Source organism: Vitis vinifera, chromosome 10, assembly GCF_030704535.1.
Source record: "Vitis vinifera cultivar Pinot Noir 40024 chromosome 10, ASM3070453v1".
Lineage (NCBI taxonomy): Eukaryota > Viridiplantae > Streptophyta > Magnoliopsida > Vitales > Vitaceae > Vitis > Vitis vinifera.
Genome location: NC_081814.1, coordinates 23,109,893 through 23,130,824, shown reverse-complemented (window position 1 = coordinate 23,130,824; position 20,932 = coordinate 23,109,893). Strand labels below are relative to the sequence as shown.

The window sequence follows — 20,932 nt, the reverse complement described above, 5'->3', positions numbered from 1 at the left end:
CTATTGTCATACGAATATGAGAATCAAGGATTGTAATAATTCCCCCAAACTAGAATAAAACAAAAGAAAAGAATATGCAAATATTATAATTAATTAAAGGCCAAATTTCTAAGTTAACTAGTAATTGCATATTATACCCTTCCATGGCACTGTTTTCCATTATCCTTTTCTGCATGAGGAAATCAGGAAGCTTAAAAAATATTATAATGCAGTAAGCCAATAACATTTGCCAAAATTATCTTTGTGTTTTTTTTTTTTTTTAAAATTGAAGGCTTTAACTTTTAATTTCTTTTGCTTTTTTTAAAATATTCGGGAGTTTACGTGTTTTCACTTATATCAAAATTCATATATATCATCCAACTACATGTATTAGGAATCCATATAACTATAACTTACATTTGATCGCCGACAACACTAAATAAATAAGAAAAGGTCTTGCATTTTTTTTTTGCTTCCACGTGTTCCAACTTCTAAAGAAATTTTAATGCAGTAAGCCAAAAACATTTGCCAAAATTATCTCTGTGTTATTTTTTTTAAAAAAATTTGAAGGCTTTAACTTTTAATTTGTATTAATTTTTGAAGAATTTTCGGGAGTTTACGTGTTTTCACTTATATCAAAATTCATATATACCATCCAACTATATGTATTAGGAATCCATATAACTATAACTTAGATTTGATTGCCGACAACACTAAATAAATAAGAAAAGGTCTTGCATTTTTTTTTTTGCTTCCACGTATTCTAACTTCTAAAGAAATTTTAATGTTTTGTAAGAAGTTGTTTATAATACTTTGTGCGGTCAAATTGTGGGTTTGTGGGAACCAAAACGGAGGACACGTGCTTTCAATTTTTCTTTCTTCTTTTCTTTACTCTTTATTGTTTTCTCAGTAACCAAACAATGCCATAGGAAAAATCTAAGACTCCAAATTTCTTTCATTTTCAAAATTGTTTAAGCAAAAGATAAAGTCCTGGAAACCATTTTGCTAGCTAAATCCATTTCAGTGAGACAAGAAAAATTTAACCTTGGGCCTCAGTTTGGTTTGCAACAAATGAAAGGCAATTAAGTATATAATTGTCTCCATTTCCTGGAAAATGAAACATCTCGGCTGAGCCAATTACTTCCAGGTCCCAGAAAGTGAGAAACTCAATATTCTAAGACATCAATTTCTTTTCTTTCCTTACCTTTTTCCCACCACCCAAGCAAAGCACAAAACCACTTTTGGCCAAAGAAAAGCCTCGCAATCACCCACCGTTTGGTTCCTGAGAAAACGAAAAGCAAAACAAAAGAAAAACCCTGATGAGCTGACTTTTTTATTTTCGTTTCTAGGTTTCCCTATACTCAAAAATTGAAAATGAAACCCCAAGTTTATTTCTTTTTTTCCCAAATTTTCTCAGCAACCAATTTATTTCCGTTTCTGGGTTTCCCTGCACTCAAAAATTGAAAATGAAACCCCAAGTTTATTTTTTTTCCCAAATTTTCTCAGCAACCAAACAGGCCCAAACCCAAAACACCTAGGGCAAAGCATGAAATAAGCAGAATGTAACAAATAAAGATCTGTATTGCTTCTGATCTCAAGGTGGAAACGCCATAAATATAAATATGGGGGCTTTGAAATGAATATTTTGGGGGATTAGGATGGATTTGGAAGGCTTTGTGAGGACTTTACCTTGGACTAGTGGGGCTTTCAGATACGATGAAAAAAAATGCGGTTCAAGACGTCGTCGAAGCCAGAGATTCAGTATCTCTCACAATATCATACCACCGTGAAAACACACAGATCATGTGAAAGGGAAGCCTTGACGAGAAGATGCGAAAGGGAAGGCATTGGAACGGCAGTCTTTTTTTTTTTTTTTTTCAATTCTTTTATTCGTTATAAATTATAATCTTAGAATTTAATTGAGGGTAAATTGGTCTAATAAAAATGTTAGGCCTTCAGAAGAATTATCAAATTTACCCACTCTTCTCGGTAATTTTTTTCCCCAGCCTACCCTTAAGGGTAATTTTCCCTAAAAGAACAGAGATGGGTATAAATAAGTGAAATATTTTATATCGGACAAAAAATTTTAAAATTTCATTTTTTAAGTTTACTTTTTAATTTTATTATTTTTTTATGGAGCTAGTATCTAGAAAGGATTAAAATACTTTACATAATAATTTTTTAGGTTTAGTCATATTTCACTTCAATTTAATCAAAGAGAATAGTTTTTAGCTGAAATTAATATTTATTTTTATAGTTTTAATTATATTTTTAATACTCTTTACTTTTATTGTCTTTAACCTTTAAGAAAAAAGTAATAAGAGAATTAGATATAGAAAAAACTTGCTCCGAGAGTTAGAAAAAATATATATACAAGAGGAAAAAAAATAAACAAAAGAGAAAGAAATTAATTTGTAGTAGAAATTAATATTTTATTTTTATATATTTAGCTTATATGTTTTTAGATTAATTATATTTTTAATATCTTTTATTTTTATGGTCCTTATTCAATTTTAATAAAAATAAATAAAACTAAAACGTTTTTATTTTATTTTAATAAAAATAGATAAAAACGTTGGTAATATTATGTGTAATGGCTAGGAGCTAGATTAAAACTCTAGACCACTTGACTAAAGCCAAATGTTAAATCTAACTAAGGAAAAAAAATATAGATTCTAAATGTATCTACAATTAAAGATTGCTCCCGCAAAATGCTGACTCCTCCAATGATCATGTGCATAATTATTATTAACCAATTAAGAATTAAAGAGGATTTTCTATCATAGAAATTTTCTTTTTTCTATTTTATGATAGTTATCTATTTGAAATAGATCAAATATGATCGGCATGACGATTATATTCGACGCATGGGAGAGTAGTTTCTTGGTTATCGTATTCACCGAAAAAGGAAAGAAAAAACTAATGAATTGAGGGAAGGAACTGAAGACAAATTATTGTTGCAAGTAATTGGTGAATTGAATATGTAGGCCCCTTAACGAATAAGATAGCCAAAAAGATTAGGGTATTTTAGGCCCATTTTGCCATCAAGGACATCCCACTCACACCCAATAACACAGCGATGAATGCCCACATTTGAAGCTTCATGTTTGATTGCAATTTGGTGCCCATGAAATCAGCGGCCAGCAGGTCCACCAACGCCATGTAATTCAGTAGTCCACCTGATGTTGCATTCAGTACTCCAACCACAATCAGAGACGCAGGGCTGTTGTCACTGTACACATGTGATAGGCCGATTCCCAGCGCGATCCCAAAGGGGGTGGTGACCGAGAAGAAAAACACCATGATGGCCTTCATCTTGGCCTTGTATTCAGCCTGGGGATGGAGATGGTGATGAAATTAATATTAATATTGAAAAGCGTATGGGTGGTTTTGATGTAGAAATCGATCAATCCTCACCTGTAATAAGCATCCACCAAGACCCACTCCTTCAAACAATTGATGGAAACAAATAGCAGCAATGAGGGGCCTGATCGTACCTGCATTTTGAGAGGCCCCCATTGAAAGCCCAATCACCACTGAGTGCACCACAATCCCTAGTTCCAGTACCTGCACCCATCAATTCTATGAAATCTTAAACCTTTCTACTTATAAATTATTACCATTACTATTACCATTTTTGCTGTGGTTTGCTATATGCATGTTTGAATCATCATACCTGAGCAATAATTTGGTATCTCAACAATTTTGAGGCCTCTTCATCAAGCTTCTTCACACCAACTCCACGTGAATGCCCATGTCCATGCTCTATTTGATTCCCATGCTCGCATTCCACTTCACTCATACCATGTTTCCTATAATAACTCATCGCAAAAGAGTCCATCATCAGTGTTAAAACGGCTGCGACCATGGCTATGAACGTTGTGAATGGGAATTTGCTCCATGGATAGTCCGGCAGACATGGAGAAGTCAAGCACTCAAATGAATCCGGCAGCACGTGGACGTAGCCGGTGGCCAGGATAACACCCGATGCAAATGCTTTCACCAGGACGAACACTTTTCCATCTGGTTTAAATAGTGGCATGCCTTGTAGAAGTATGGGGGAGGAGATGCCCAAGATGCTAGCAATCAGTATCGTGAATATCGCTATCACCTTCAGCTTTAAGGCTGATGCCTTTTCTTCTGATACTTCTTTGGCCACTCGGCATTCCGATCCCGCTCCGTCGGCATCTTCCTTGCCCCAAGTTTGCACTGTCAAGGAAAGCAGGAGCAGAAGGAGGGTTAGAGCTCCAAGGTTTTTCAAGGAAGCCATGACTGTGGAGCAGTGGAGCCGCAGTGGAGTCCCAGATAGTCACCATATGCCTAGGGCTAAGTATCTTTTATATCAAATTTAGTTTTTGAATTTTGTCCAAACTGGGTTTATAGAGGGCAAAATATATTTTTAAAAAGCATCCATTAATATACATTAAAATTAATAATTTTAAGGGTATTTAAGTATTTTAATTGCTGAGAAGTAAGCGTATGTTAGGCCTGTGTTTAGGCTAGTGTTGCATGTGCATTGCACAAGGATGACCAACTTTTTCTTACTTTTTCTATTAAAACCACGTTCCGTGATCACGTGCTTTACATGGTTTCAATGCTTTTATTGAAAAAATTATAAAATCTAAAAACTGAACTATTCTTAAATTAAGAAAAAATTCCATTAAAAACACACGTGCGTGAGATTTGAGTATGTCTGTTTCATATCATGTTAAGAATTTTTTAAAATCTAACCACTCAAGTGTTATTAAATTAGAAAAAATTTCCAATTGAAAAAACCACACTCAAGGAGATTTGGGTCACATGTTTTATATAATTTCAATGCTTTAAAATTAATTCGTCTATTTCATTTCATCTGAAGAATTTTCTTTAATTATCTAAGCTTTGAAATATTTTTAAATTAGGAAAAAAAAAAATCTACGTTGATTATAGCATCAATTGAAAACAGAAATTTTTTATTAAATATACTTCTAAAATTATTAAAGATTAAATAATAAATTAATAAAATATTAATTTATTTTTCATATCGAGTCAAAGTTGGAAAGCAACCTTCTTGCTGCTGTGGGAGGATGGTGTGCTGCTTCACCATTACTCAAATTTTGACTTCTCAGTCAAATTTTCTCAATTTTATAAAGGATAATAATATAATATTAGAGCATGAGTCAATCAGGTTATATTTGATTTTTGAAAAATTTGGGGAAAAATATGAGGAAATAAAAAAAAGAAAAAAAATGTGGAAGGAAAAAAAAAGAAAAAAAAATATTTTTATATGTTTCTTTGAATTCTTTTCACTTAGTTTCCTCTATTATATAAAGATGAAATATTTTTAAAATGTATAAATTTTTAACTAATTTTAATTATATTAAATTTTCTTTAAATTTTTTTATGATGAAACCAAATATAAAAAACTATTTTTTTTATTATTATTATTCTTTTCTTAATACTTTCTAAGAATCAAACACCTAAAAACTTCATATTCGCCCCACTTATCCTATCTCTAGGGTTATAAATATCAAATCCTAAATTTAAGAAATAGTAATATTATTTTTATTTAACCCATAATATTTAAAATTCTAAAGCATTAGTTGAGAAATATCAAACGCTTTTTAAGTATAAATAACCTTTGTGGTCTTTTCATATTGAAAAAGGGTACTAAATGTAATTCAACTTCATTGAAAAAGAAAAATCTTGATGATTTGAAAAGGTTGTTTCTTCCTATAATATTAAATAATAAAATATTATTATATTTCAATGAACAAGATTAATTCATTTTATAATATTGTAATTCAACAAAGACTTTCATTGATTATGATTAAATAAAATTTAAATTAAAATAAAATCTATCTAAATTAAAAATGACATAAATATTAAGGATTTATTTGATTATATTTTTAAAACAACATTTAAGAATAATTCTTAAAAATAGTTTTCAAATGTTTTTAGCAATAAAATTTTATTTAAAACTAAGATATGAAAAATATTCTAAAACAAAGTGAGAGAAGAAGAGGAAAATAAGAAAGAGAGAATAGAATGCACGGAGAGAAATTGAATTGATTTTCATTAGGGGTCCCTCTATTTTATAGGAAGTCACAAATAGATAAACATCATTATGGATGATCATCCATAAGTTTTCATAATGCTACAAATTCTCATATTTTATAACACTCTCTCTTGGATGATCATAAGAATATGATAACTGTCTCGTTAAAAACCTTACCAGTAAAACCCAGTAAGATAAAACTTGGACGAAGGAAAAAAGAGTGCAGTATATCCATATTAGTATTCTCCTCCTCATGTAGACATGATTATGATTTCTTCAAGATTTCAATTGGTAGATCTCTCAATCTTGGCATTCCAATGTCATACCTTAACTTTTTCAATGTGGTCGAAGGTAACGCCTTTGTGAATAGATCTGCTAGATTATTGTATGATCGAATTTGTTGAACATCAATCTCACATTTCTCTTGGAGCTCATGAGTATAGAAGAATTTAGGGGAGATATGCTTAGTTTTGTTAGCTTTTATGAATCCTTCTTTAATTTGTGCAATACAAATAATATTATCTTCATGTAACTTAGTTGCATTGCCTTTGATGGAAGGTAGTCCACATGTTTCTTGAATATATTGAATCATTGACCTTAGTCATACACATTCATGATTTGCTTCATGAATTGTAAGAATTTCTAAATGATTTGAAGATGTGACTATCATTGTTTGCTTGACTGATATCCAAGATATTGTCATACCATCAGTTATGACACGATGGATTGTGGTGATGTTGCTAGTATAATAGAAATGGTTCTATGCTATAGAAGATGAGTTCATGACAGACCCAATGCCATTTAAAAAATTGCTTGAAGATGCTGAAAAAAATTTGTAATCTGGTTGCATAAAGTTCACAAAGCTTTCTGCATTAGTTAAATTGTACAATGTGAAAGCACGGTATGGGTGGTTAGATAAAAGCTATTCATATTTACTCCAAATATTAGGGGATATACTCTTGGTGAACAATGAGATGCCCTTATTCATGTATGAGGCTAAGAAAACATTAAATGCATTAGGGATGGAATACAAAAAAATAAATGCATGCCCAAATGATTGCATACTATAAAAAAATGAGTTAAATGATGCATCTTCATGTCCTACTTGTGGATGTCAAGGTGGAAGGTAAACAAGACAGGGATGAGAAACACTAAGAGGATTCTTGCAAAGGTGTTATGGTATTTCCCACCCATCCCTAGGTTTAAGAGGATGCGATTACTACTCAAAAAGTGTTATTTTGTACCTTGTAATTAACTCTTTTAAACACTTTTGAGTAGTAGTTATTACCTTTTAACTCAATTAGCATATTAAGTACTTTTGCAATCGTTTCTAATCAAATTGTGTAAGTTTTGGTGCTTTTGATAGTATTTTGATCACCAAAGCAATCCAAGATTGAGGAGAGTTCTATGGAATCCATGACAAATCAATTGGATGCTCATTAACATGAAGAACCTAAAATTTGAAGCTTCATAATCCTTTGCCATAGGCAAATCATGAATGCAAGGAGGGAAAGCAAAGAGAGAAATCTAACATGAAGAGTTCAAGAGGACAACAACTGTTGAACACTTTTGGAGCACTTCCTGGAGCTCATTATGCATACTATATGTCATTTCAAAGCTCGGGAAGTAAAAAATCCAACGCTTTAAACGGTGCACGATTCGGAGCTGAAATGAAGAAGTTAGAGCCATTGGAAGCCGATCACACCAAGTTGAAGGCCAATTTCGCAGGCTACGAAATCAGCCTTTGGCTGCGAAATGGTGTCCTTCAGCTTGCAAAATTTCGTAACCATCTTGCACGCCTGCAAAATCCTCTTGAGTGCTTCCAAATATTTGCGACCGACATTTTTAGATTTTTTTGCTTCAGATATTTGATGTCTAAATCCCCATTCTCTCCTTGTAATCCACCAATTATAGGATTCCTTAGTTATTAAGTAAGAACAAAGGGTGAATAACCTCATATATATTGTTTGTAATTTTCTACACACAGATATCTCGGGAGCTTGTTCTCAGAGACAACTTTTGTATAGTTTTTGAAGGAAGTAAAATATAGAGCTTTGCTCTGCCTTACCTACTCAATTTGATTGTATTTTTCTTACTAGCCAAACAAGCTTTGAGGATGTTTCCTCAGAGAATGGTTGGCTAGACTTTTTGTTTCTTGGAACTAAGGTAGCTGGGTAAGGTCCCGTGTGCAAGAATTGGTAGTTTTGTTGTTTCAGCTGTTAATGAAGAGAAAGTGTGACCTGTTTATGATTTCTATGTTTTTAGTTAACTTAAAACGCCTTCAATTCACCTGGGCCAACACTTGGTAAGGCAAGTGATCTCCGTCCATAGAGATGCACTAGTTTATCTCTTGCGAGCTTTTAGGAGGTGACTTGAAGGTAGGATTTTCTAGAACTGCCAACACTTGGTAAGCTTTTGGACTCTAAGGAGACATTCACTAGTTATCTCTTGCGAGCTTGAGAAGGGAAGTCCAAGGTTAATGATCACCTCGAATGGCAAATGCTAGGTGAGAGGCACGAGCCATTGCAAGATGCATCAGTGAGAGGGAATTAGTGCTGAAATCCATAAAAGGGAAGCATCTGTACAACACCGGTTAGCGAATTAACTATATGTTAATTCTCTAATGCGAGGAAAAGATTCAAGTGACCGGAGCTTTGTTTTTGCATGAGGAGCCTGACCCCAGTGATCCTAAAACTCCAAGGAACGTTTTTCTTAATAAGTAATTTTCATTACTTTCTTTTTAGTCAGCTTAAAACAAATCATTTTTCACCCAAATTTTATGTTTTCTTTTGAAGCTAACCTTGAAATGAAAAAGCACCAATTCAACTTTGAATTGGTATCAATTGTAGGTTGAAAACCCTTCCTAGTGAATGATCCTAGAACCACTATACTATATTAGCTAAGGCTATCCTAGTGCATGGTGATATAGGTTATAAATTTTTTTGATTACTCCTGTTTGAGGACCAAACTCAAGGTACACCAGCTAGGCACGCGATCAGGATGTTTCAATCTCCCAAAATAGCGAAATACCTAAAATGGCATGCACATGGAAGAAAAAATAATGGTAAACTTCAACACTTAGTGGATTCTCCAACATGGAAACTAGTGAACCAAATGTGGCCTGAATTTGCTTCAGATTGTAGGAACCTTAGACTTGTTACTTCAGAAAATGGTATCAATCTTCATAGCTCCATGACTAGTAAGCATAGTTGTTGGCCTGTTCTCAGAATAACTTACATCCTTCCCCCTTGGTTATGCATGAAGAGGAAATTTATGATGTTATCTTTGCTAATATTAGGACCACGATAACCTAGTAATGATATTGATGTTTACTTGGCAACATTAGTGGATGATTTGAAAACATTATGGGAGGTAGGGGTGGAAGCCTGTGATGCATATCAACGAGAGTTCTTCACATTAAAGTTTATTTTGTTATGGACAATTAATGATTTCCGTGCATATGGGAACTTTTTTGGTTGTACCATTGAGGGATATTATGATTGTCCAATATGTGGTGAAGAAACAAACTCACATTGGCTAAAACATGGGAATAAGAACTCATATACCGGCCATAGAAGATTTTTTCCATGCAACCTTCCATTTATAAAGCAAAAGAAGACATTTAATGGTGAACAAGAGTTTAGGTTACCTCCAAAAGAACTTACTAGAAGTGAAATATTTAGAAACGTTGATATGATTCATAACTCATGGGGAAAGAAAAAAATGTTAAACAATGTGAATCATTTGCTAATCTTACAAGTTGTTGGAAAAAGAGGTCTTTATTTTTTGAACTTGAATACTGGAGATATTTTTATATCTGACACAACTTGGATGTCATGCATATAGAGAAGCATCATTGGAACTTTTCTAATCTTACAAGCATTATTGGAACTTTGCTTAACATTCCAGTTAAAACAAATGATGGAGTAAAGTCTTGACTTGATCATCCCAAAATGGGCTTAAGGCCCGATTTGGCACCAGGGTTTGGGTTGAAGTTAACTTATCTTTCCCCTGCATGTTATACTCTAAGTAGAAAGAAGAAGAAAATAGTATTGCAGACTTTAAATGATTTGAAGGTTCCTTAAGGTTATTATTCAAACTTTAGAAACCTTGTGTCTATGGAAGAGCTAAAACTTAGTGGCCTTAAGTCCTATGATTATCATGCACTTATGCAACAAATACTACTAGTTGCAATAAGATCTTTGTTGCCTAAGCATGTCAAATATGTCTTTACAAGATTGTGTTTTTTATTTAATGCACTTTGTGCAAAGGTACTGGATGTGTGAAGATTGAATGATCTACAACAGGACATAGTGGTCACTTTGTGCTTGCTAGAGAAGTATTTTTCACCTTCCATTTTTGACATCATGCTTCATTTAACAGTGCATTTGGTAAAAGAGGTCAGATTATGTGGACCAGTATATATGAGATGGATGTACCCATTTGAAAGGTACATGAGAGTCCTAAAGGGTTATTTTCAAAATCATAATAGCCTAGAAAAGAGCATTGCTAAGTGTTATATCGTAGATGAAGCTTTAGAGTTTTGTATAGAGTATTTATCAGGCATAGATGAAATTGAGATTCCTTATAGTATGAAAAATGAATGGAAATGTGGGAAACCGTTACTTGGTGGTTGTGCAATAACTATTCATGATTATAAATTGGTGGTGCAAGCACATCATTATGTTATACAAAATATGACCATTGTACAACCTTTTATTAAGTGTTATATATGTGAATATATGAGTTTGAAACTCTAGCTAATGTCTATACAAACCATGACTTGTATATTTTTACTTGATAGTGAACATATAAAATATTTGAAGACAAAATATCCTTATCAATCAAAGAGAGTGAAGTAGTTAGAGGATGAACATGTGCGCACATTTAGTTATTGGCTTAGAAAAAGAGTATGAAACTTAATATTCATATTCTCTTTAAAATTTAATGCTTACAAAATTTAAATTAAATTGACTTAATATCATTAATGAACCTTATAGGTTTTAAATGACATAAGTAAGAAAGAACCTGTTGAAGAGGAACTTAAGTGGCTTATGCAAGGACCAAGACAACAAGTTCTTGCTTACCCTAGATATATCATTAATGGTTGTCGTTACCATATCAAGGACTGTGATGAGGCACGAGTCAACCAAAATAGTGGCATTAGTATTATGGCATTAACCATGCAAATTGCAAGTCCCAAAGATAAGAATCCTGTGCTTGGTTACATGTGTTTTTATGCGATTGTCACAGAGATATGGGACCTTGATTATAACATGTTTAACATTTGTGTTTTTAAGTATGATTGGATTGATAACAAGAATGGTGTCAAAGTTGATGAGCTTGGGTTTACATTAGTTGATTTGACCAAGATAAGACATAAATTAGATCCTTTCATTTTGGCAACGCAAGCCCAACAAGTATTTTATGTAGAAGATCAAGTTGATCCAAGATGGTCTATTGTATTATCAAGGCAAAAAATGGAGTTGTTCAACATAGAGGGTGATGACAACATGACTGACAATTGTATGGGATGCCTAATATTAAGTAATTTAATGAAGTTGAAGATTATGATCAAATTTGTATGCGTACTGATTGTGAGGGGATTTGGATTGAACATTAAGTCTCTTTTTTTTCTCTTTTTTCTTTTTGTGCTTTGTGACTACTAAGTGTATTATGCGAGTTATTGTTAATATAAAATGTGATTCTCAACAATGTTATGTTTTTATTTTATTCATGTTAAATATATTTTTTCCTATTATATACTTGCTAAGTCATTCTAAATAAATTCAGTTAGTATCATATTTATATATATTGAATAGTTTGAACTTTCATTTGAGCTTAATTGATATGTAGTTAAATAAATGTTGCTTATATGTTGCTTACATGTTGATATTGTAAGTTTAATTTTAGATTAGACAAGTTAAAGCCATTACTCACCTATTTCATATTGATTCAAATTTTAAATGATTTAAGGGGTAATGCTATTGAAGGTTTCCATGGATTTCAATTAAAAACTTTAAATCAAAGTGTTAAACTATGTACTATGCAAAACAAAGCAAAATTTTTTATGGGAAGATGGATTAAATCCACCAACCCATAATGAACTAGTTTAAAACATTAATAAATAACATACATGAATTAAATGTAAACATAATAACAACCTAGCCTATATGAAGTTGATCCTCGTAAGGAATCATCTAATGATAGAAAAATACTTTTTAATTTATAGTTGAATATCCGTATTTCCAACTAAAACGGTTTATGAATACCATAATTTTTATTTTCTTGGTCCTTTCTTTGTTTTAGGTCACTTGGTTATGATAGATAACAAAAGCTTTTAAGAGATAATTGATCAAGTTGCAAATTCTATGTAATTGAATAGCATTAGTTTTAAAAAATTAGAATAAAGTTTCATTAATGTGAATCTAGTAGATTTTTTACTTTTTGACAAATTAGAAAACATCTTCTTTAATTTATTTAGCTTCAATGAACGTAGTATTTGGTTTGTGTTTGTTAATTATAGTGATATTACTCCATCCTCAATATTGCATAAGTGAAGCCATGTATCCTAGAATCATTAAAGTTAAGGCAACCGCATCTCATTACATATGATCAATGCTTATATGCTTAATAGTAGGAAAATCAAACACTTTGCAATGAATCCTCAACCCACACTTTTAAACTTCATTTTGTGAGTATTGCATCCAAACTAGAAGCATGCATTCCAACTAGGACCTTATAAATGAAGGGAAAAACTCGGATCTCTCCGTATCTCGAGTCCAGATCAGGTTAAGAACATGTATAACTATCATAGGCTTTTTCTAAATCCTATGCACAGTAGAAAAATAACATTTTTATACTTTAAAAATATTTATAAAGTGTTAACAAAAACCATACCTTAGATTTGGATGTTCCCGAATCAAATCCACATGATGAAGATGAAGATCGAAATCGCAAAAGTTTCATAAACTTGAAATTTTAAGTCCAATGACTTGAACCTTGATCTTGGCATCCTTTTGGTGGGGAGGAAAAGAAGGTGAATGCTATGGCTCTCAATCTTTCTAGATGGTGGAAAACAAAAACTATGGAAACCTTACCCCTAGGGGGTATTTATAGGGTTCCTAAGTGGGCTTAAGTGACTTGAGCCCACATGGGCTTGGGTCACTTAATCTAGTCTAAAATGGGTTCTAATTGATCAATTAACCCAATAGGGCCTACTAATTAATCAATTAGCCTAATCCAGAGACCTTGTTCACTTACCCCTATGCAACCTTATGCAATTACCAAAATGCCCTTATGCATAAAAGTGAACTTAAAGCCAATTTGACCCTCATAATCCGTGTCAACAAGGTATATGAGCTTAGAGCGAGGACCATTGGAACCCATAGGAATACTGGTTCCCTCATAATTCAATTCTAAAGTTGATTCAATATCCCACTACAAAGAATCAACTAAACTCCAGTATCCTATGTAAATAACAATGAGACACCAAGTGCTTGGGTTCGTGACCTGCTATCCATTATGTTTAGTTTCCCCATGAACTAGTGTCTGTAGTCTATCAAAGTGAAAGTTATCAACCTTTCAAGACTACCTCTACCATCCTTGAGTTACAAATCCTCCTATTGTGTGTTCAATTGATGTATCTTAGCTCTCAAAGAGCCTATGTTAAGTTCCACTTAAGGAACTACTATGACCATAATTTCCATGAACACACCTACTTAAGATCACCCAAGGGGACACACTATCTCAATCCCAAGAGATAACATGGTGCCTCTATTGAGAATACCTATTGCTACCAACTTCCATCAACAATGACCTAATCTATAGGGAATATATGATCAACTTATGATCTCACTTGTAGGTCAAAGTAACTTTAGCACAAACTCAATATTGTCTCAAGGTTGAGAAGCAACACAATGAAGTAGCTTAGTGAGGTCATGACTACTTGATAGCCTGAAGTCATGACTCACAATAGGTTTTGTCCAATGTGTAACCATACACACTAGTGCACTCACCATGGGAAACCCATCTCGATAGCTAAGACTAGCCATCCCTCCAATTAGGAAGTGGTGCACTACAACCTTTAATGTGTTGCCAAAACCCATGAAACAGTTGTGAACAAGTCATCTATTTGTAAAGAACCCATGATTTAGGTCTTCTGTACAACTCTTAATGTACCTAAGTCATGTATAATGCAAAATATGAAAGCAAGAATGCTCATAAGTATAATACATGGAATGAGGATAGATTAAAGTGAAACTAGAACATCATTAAATAAATAATGAATTCTGAATTTATTACATCATGTCATGCTTTTAAAGGCTCTATCTTAACATTCTCCCACTAGCCCTCAAAGCATCATGCCTATAAAGCATGTTGGATACTCATTTGAAACCTATGTTATCCCTATGACCAACAAACACTCTCCCTGTCAATGTCTTGGTGAAGGGATCCACCAGGTTCTCCATAGAAGGTATCTTGTCAACCATCATGTCACCCTCTAAACTATCTCAACACTTTGGAGCACAAACACATAATCCCTCGTTCTCCTAAGATACTTGAGTATATGCTTGACTACTGTCTAATATTCTAGACTTGGATTAAATTGATATCTACTCACCATACCTACTTCAAAGCAAATATATGACCTGGTACATAGCATCGCATACAAAATACTACCCATTGCTGAGGTCTAGGGTACTGACTGTATGTGCTCTTTCTTCTCAGGTATTTTAGGATACTGATCTTGAGAAAGGGGAATTCCATGCCTAAAAGGTAATAAACTTTTCTTAGAATCCTGCATCACATACTTGACTAAAAGCTTATCCATGTAGGTAGCTTGAGATAACACTAGTTTTCTATTCTTTCGGTCTCTAAGGACCTTAATCCCAATAATATACTGCGTTTTTCCAAGATTTTTCATCTGGAATTGAGTAGACAACTAGATCTTGATTGATGACAATAATCCTACATCCTTACCAATCATTAGAATGTCATCAACATACATCCCTATACTTTCTTGTACACACAAGGCATTTTGCTATGAAAATATTTGGTTACATCATATAGATGCTAATATCAAGATAATCATTTAAGAACATTATCTTAACATCCTATTGCAATATCTCATAAATAAGATACACTACAATAGATAAGAGCATAGTATCTTGTGTATAGTGGGATTATCTTCTAGTATTCTCCAATCTATATCACTGTTTGCCTTATTACATATCATATAGTCTACATTAGAAATATGGTATTTGTAGCAACAAATACCTTCAAATAATTATGATTATAAAGTAATAATCTTAGAATCCTCTTGGATATCCTCTAAACTGATACACCTCTTTAGAAAAAGTAGAGGTATTACAGTCTTTAAGACATATCCCAAAAAAATATGGGAAGTAATGAGAAACCAATCATCGATCTCACTATGTCTATCAAAGTTCAATATTTTCTTTCCATTACTCCATTTTTCAATGGAGTCCTTGGTGCACACAACTAGGATATCATCTCATGCTCCATATGGAAAGAATCAAACCTCTTAGACAAACCACCTCGATTTAATCAAAGTGCCTTGATATGTTTACCTAATAGGTTATCTGATTCTACCTTAAATTCAATGAGTTTATCTAAGGCATCAGATTTCCTATCTACATATCCAAACCTAGAGTATTTATCAATAAAATGATCAAATACCCATACTTTTCATATATAAACACAAAAAGGTTCATACACACAAGGATGAAAATATCGGTAATCACAGATATATCGGTACTTCGATTTTACAGATATATAAGATATATCAAAGATATATCGGCGGATATTTTGGAAAAAAATATCGATAAGTCTAAAAATGATCAAAATTTATAAAAATATAAGAAAAACTTCATAAAAATATAATTAGAAGTATAATGATATTTTAAAGTTGTTTTATTAAATAATTTGATATATCTATAATATGATTTATCATATTTGATAACAATATCGTATGTATCGATAAAAATATGAATTTTATAAGTGTACATTTATTATTAAATTACATCTAATATTATGATATTTGATTATAATATGTCTAATTTTAAAATATATATTAATATTAAAATTATGATCCATTTAATTCAATTGTATTAAACAATATAAAATAAATTATGATATATGTACAATTTTTAAATATTTAATTAATTATTAATGATATTAAAAGCACTATGAAGAAAATTATATAATTTTTATATTTTTGGTAATCAATTAAAAGAAAATTTTGCATTTAATTATAAAATAATTTGCTTTTTAAAATATTCTTTTAATATTTTCTTTATATAATGAGTTTAACTATATATATGTTTAGTGCATATTATATAACAAGGGCAAGTTTGCCTGGACGGTAAGTGGGTTGAACCTCAAATCTTTTGGTTTGGGGTACGAATCCTCTCAACAGCAAAATGGACTTTTTCTAGGCACTGTAGCACATTGACCATGTGATATATCGGGGAAAATGGCCGATATATTGTGAGATGACATATCGCGATATTTTCTTCCTTGCATACACATGAGTATGCATTAACTCCAAACATTCCTTGGTTCCATGTCCTATAAAAATAAAGGGGCCTTCTGGTCATCTTACCATCTATACAAGATTCGCAGACTGAAATATCCTTTAGAATAAAAGTGTCTAGACTTGATTAGTCTTTGAATCTTGTTTAGATTAATATGACTTAGGCATTAGAAGCCAAATGTTTGATTATTGTTAGGTTCATTCTTTTAATGAGATCTGACTATTCTCATTACTTAGCAAAATGATAACGAAGTCTTACATAAAAAAAAAGAAGGTAATACCTTCCACTAGCTTGCACAACTAACCTTGCAACTGAAGTTAAGGTAAGTATAATCCCATCATGTGACCTTCTCACTTGTTGAAAACCTTGTAAAGACTACAGATAGTGGGACTGGAATCTATCCACCACAATTGGTGCAATCCACTACCGTTTATTTAACTATGAGAATATGATGTATACTTGCCTATCCTTAGGCACTATGAACATTTCTTTTTTAGTGTTCTAAAAGGTCACAAAGGAATCAATGCCCATGAGTTTGTTCTCTCATTCTTTTTCTTGAACTTCTCTTATTTGATGTTCTTTTTCTTCTTTTTGATAGAAAAGCCTAAAGAACCTTGACTTCCATCTGTACACCATTTTACTCTAAGAATCTTTTTACACATCCCAAAAGAATCTGGTAAGATCTCTAAAATAACTTGAATCTTAGTGTTCATAATAGTTTTAAGGGCAACTTGTCTAGTTGACTTGCCCTTGTCACTAAATAACCCTTGCAACTTTAAACAGAATATCATATACTATGGCAATAGACATGTGTTGCTTTTGCAACACATTATCTAAAGACCTAAGTATGAGAGACTTAGTCTTTTGATCCATCTTATGCCACCTTTGATATGTTTCTCTTACTTTATGATAGGTTTGTTAAAAGGAAATAACAAATTCTAACAAAATCAACTTCTATGCAATTAATACTATATCCAGATTATTTTCAGTATATAATTAGGTCCAATTTAAACAAAAGATAATAGGCGATAGGTTAAAGACATGATATCTGTAACAAATATAATCATTACATGCATTAATAAAAAAAACTGAGTATTCAAGGCAAATTGGTAATAAATTTAGTAAAAATGTAGTGCTTTCAAACTACATATATCCATGCAAGGTATCCTAGTATCATAAGAATTGAGCCTACTTTAGGTAGGTCATGACTCTTATTACTAGGTAGAGACCCTCGATCTGTAATTAATCAACCTGTCTTAAACCTCCAAAGGTTATCCTAAGGCATTGATCAACCTACCTTTATGTTTAGCCCTTAGCCCATGCAAGTGGAACCACTTTAGGTGATTCTATCACTTTATGTCTAAGTTAAGTGTGTAACCAAGATCCTTGAAATCAATGTTACAAAGTGAAGAGTTCCATAATTAGGATTGATCACTCCCACTACAAACATATATAGTCTTGTCCATAAAGGATAGTCCATATCCCTTGATTCCTTGGGCCACCCCATCTTTAGGGTGGTGATGGGCCTAAAATCAAGATGGGCTCAATCTTGGAGGCTATGGGCTTGCCTATGGCCCATTCCTACTTAATATTTTGAAAGAAATATTTTAAGATAATTTGGTAACTATCTTAAAATAAATTATCTATCATGAGAATTTCCAAAACTTTTATTTATTACTTGAATTAGGACTCTTGTGCCATATAGGGATATTTTTCATATTCCTTATCCTTGATCTTTCCTTTTCAAACTAAACAATTTCCTCATTCTCCCAGGAGTGGGGAGTCTAGAGGACCAATTTAGGTGTCATTCACCTTCTCTCAAGGGGGTGGGGGTGGGGGGGGGGGGGGGGGGGGGGGGAGAGAGAGAGAGAGAGAGAGAGAGAGAGAGAGAGAGAGAGAGAGAGAGAGAGAGCTTGGAGAACCACCTAACCCAAATAAAGGAAAGTCCCAAAAGGAATTTGAAATTCCAAATGAAAACAACCAATTTCTTAAATAAATAATAATGGAAATAAAACTCATGAAAATTTATTCTTTTAAGAAAATCCAAATTACCATTTTAATTTATTTTATTTGAAATAATATCTTGGTAAGCTATTTTAATCATGAATTATCTATCATATATTTTTTCAAAAATAATTTATTTCTTTAAAAATAATTTATTTCTTTAAATTAGAATCTTATGCTAAATAGGAAATATTTTATTCCATAAAGACTTGGAAAAATAAAACTTCTTCCTTAAAATAAAAAGATTCTTAGAGATCTAAAATAAAAAAAATTATTTTAAAAAAAAATCTCTAAGAGTTTAATTTTGAAAAGGAAGTAGGTTTCTTATTTCTTTTCAAGTTGTCTTTACCTAAATTAAAAATTTCCTAATTCCAAACACATTCCAATTTAATAAATTATCTAAAAAAATGAAAAAAAAAATGAAAATTCATTAACTTAAGAATACCAAAATATATTCTATGTCATAAATAAAAAAACATAAAAGACATGAAAGGAAATTAAAAAAATAATTCTCATGACCTTAAGGATCCTGTTGCAAATTTGGTAATTCAAATTTGGATAAAATCTAGATTACCAAAATAGTCCTGCAACCAAAGATGGGGTTAGTGAAAATAGAAAAAGCCAATGGGCCTAATTGTTATAGAAAGAGCCCAAAAAGAGGCTGAAAATTTGAGCCTAAACAACGAAAAACTTATTTGGCCTGAACTTAATCCCGTAATTGCATGCCATTTGCGCAGTCTTACTTCAATTAGGAAGTAGCCCTAAAATGTTATTTTTGAAATTTAATGATATCTCCCTCATTTCATTTTTGAATTGAAATCTGTTTGAAGCATTGGATTCCTGACATCCTAACCATATATGGTTTGCCCCAAAAAGCTCATAGGAAGTAGCCCTAATTTTTAGTTGAAGTCAGTATCACTGTGCTGCCATGCTCTTATGCAACCTTGATTCAATCGACTACAACTCTCTTGTTTTAACTCTGAATTGTGATCCGTTTGAAGCCTTGGATTTATGACATCCTAAGATTCAAAACCATAGGTGGTTTTCTCAAATAAAATCATAGGAAGTCATCCTAGTTTTAAGTTAAAAATGAAAAGACCGTGCTGCCAAGGATTTCAAATCAAGAACTTCCAATATTCATTCTTTTCCCTTAAATCACCATAAGAACTCATGAAAGAAACTTCAAGAAGCCTTATTTTTTTTTTCCAACAAGGGAATGTGTGTGAACACTTTGTGATGCTTCAGATTGCTTCCATACTCTCCCTAGGTTACAAAGAAGATAAAAAAAAATGATTTTTTTACAACAAAATCCTATACTCCAAAGATTTGGAGTTTACATATCATTCTATAATAAAAAAGGATTTTTACAAAAAAAAAAAACTAAAAATCCTATGCCGCTTACGAGGCTTGCAACCCATTTGGGAAGAGTAAAAACCAATCCAAGTAATTATTACATCCCTAATAAAAAACCATCACAATTATAACCATCATATTATAATAAGATCGTAATAAAGAACACACATTAATTATCCCTAGGGCCATGGGATAAACAAAAATCCTGAAAAAACAAGTTAGCACACCCTAGAATGGTTCTATCACGATTACTAACCTATGGTTATGATACCATTTGAAGGGAGAAACCCAAATCTTTCTGTATCCCAAGTCCAGATCAGGTTAGGAACATGCATAACTATCGTAGGCTTTTTCTAAATCCTATGCACAACGGAAAAATAACATTTTTATACTTTAAAAGGATTTAGAAAGTGCTAATGAAAATCATACCTTAGATTCGGATGTTCTCGAATCAAATCCACATAGTGAATATGAAGGTTGAAATCATAGAAGTCTTGTAAACCTGAAGTTTTCCGCATGATGACTTGAACCTTGATCTTGGCACATTTCCGATGAGGAGGAAAAGAGGATGGATGCTTTGGCTCTTAATCTCTCTAGATGATGGAAGACAAAAACTATGGAAACCCTAACCCATAGGGGGTATTTATAGGGTTCCTAAGTGGGATTAAGTGACTTGAGCCCATATGGGCTTAGGTCACTAAATCTAGCCTAAAATGGGTTCTAATTGATCAATTAACCCAATAGGGCCTACTAATTAATCAATTAGCTCAATCTAGAGACTTTGTTCACTTAACCCTATGAAACCTTGCATAATTACCAAAATGCCCTATGCAGAACAGTGAACTTAGAGCCAATCCAACCCTCATAATTTGTGCCAACAAGGTATATGAGCATAGAACGGGGACCATTATGACCTATAGGAATACTGGCTCCCTCAAAATTGAATTCTAAAGTTAAATCAACATCCCACTACAGAAAATGAACCAAATTCCAGTGTCCT

General features: G+C 32.5%; 1 protein-coding gene across 1 annotated transcript; it reads right to left on the bottom strand.

Annotated features, from left to right (window-relative positions):
• Positions 1–2,906: 2,906 nt before the first annotated feature.
• Positions 2,907–4,266, bottom strand: LOC100242590 (fe(2+) transport protein 1). The gene is made up of 3 exons (XM_002273361.4): positions 3,656–4,266; positions 3,397–3,546; positions 2,907–3,312 (listed from the first exon to the last, which is right to left on the bottom strand). Exons 1-3 carry the CDS (start codon positions 4,247–4,249, stop codon positions 3,007–3,009), a joined length of 1,050 nt encoding a protein of 349 aa, XP_002273397.1. The 5' UTR covers positions 4,250–4,266; the 3' UTR covers positions 2,907–3,006.
• Between the last annotated feature and the right edge of the window lie 16,666 nt (positions 4,267–20,932).

What these genes read in the sequence shown, in the direction of transcription:
- LOC100242590 (XM_002273361.4), bottom strand. Translation starts at nt 4,249, where the DNA reads ATGGCTTCCTTGAAAAACCTTGGAGCTCTAACCCTCCTTCTGCTCCTG. An exon ending in GATACCAAATTATTGCTCAG is followed by an intron (nt 3,547 to 3,655) that starts GTATGATGATTC and finishes TGATGGGTGCAG; the next exon opens with GTACTGGAACTAGGGATTGT. An exon ending in TTGGTGGATGCTTATTACAG is followed by an intron (nt 3,313 to 3,396) that starts GTGAGGATTGAT and finishes CTCCATCCCCAG; the next exon opens with GCTGAATACAAGGCCAAGAT.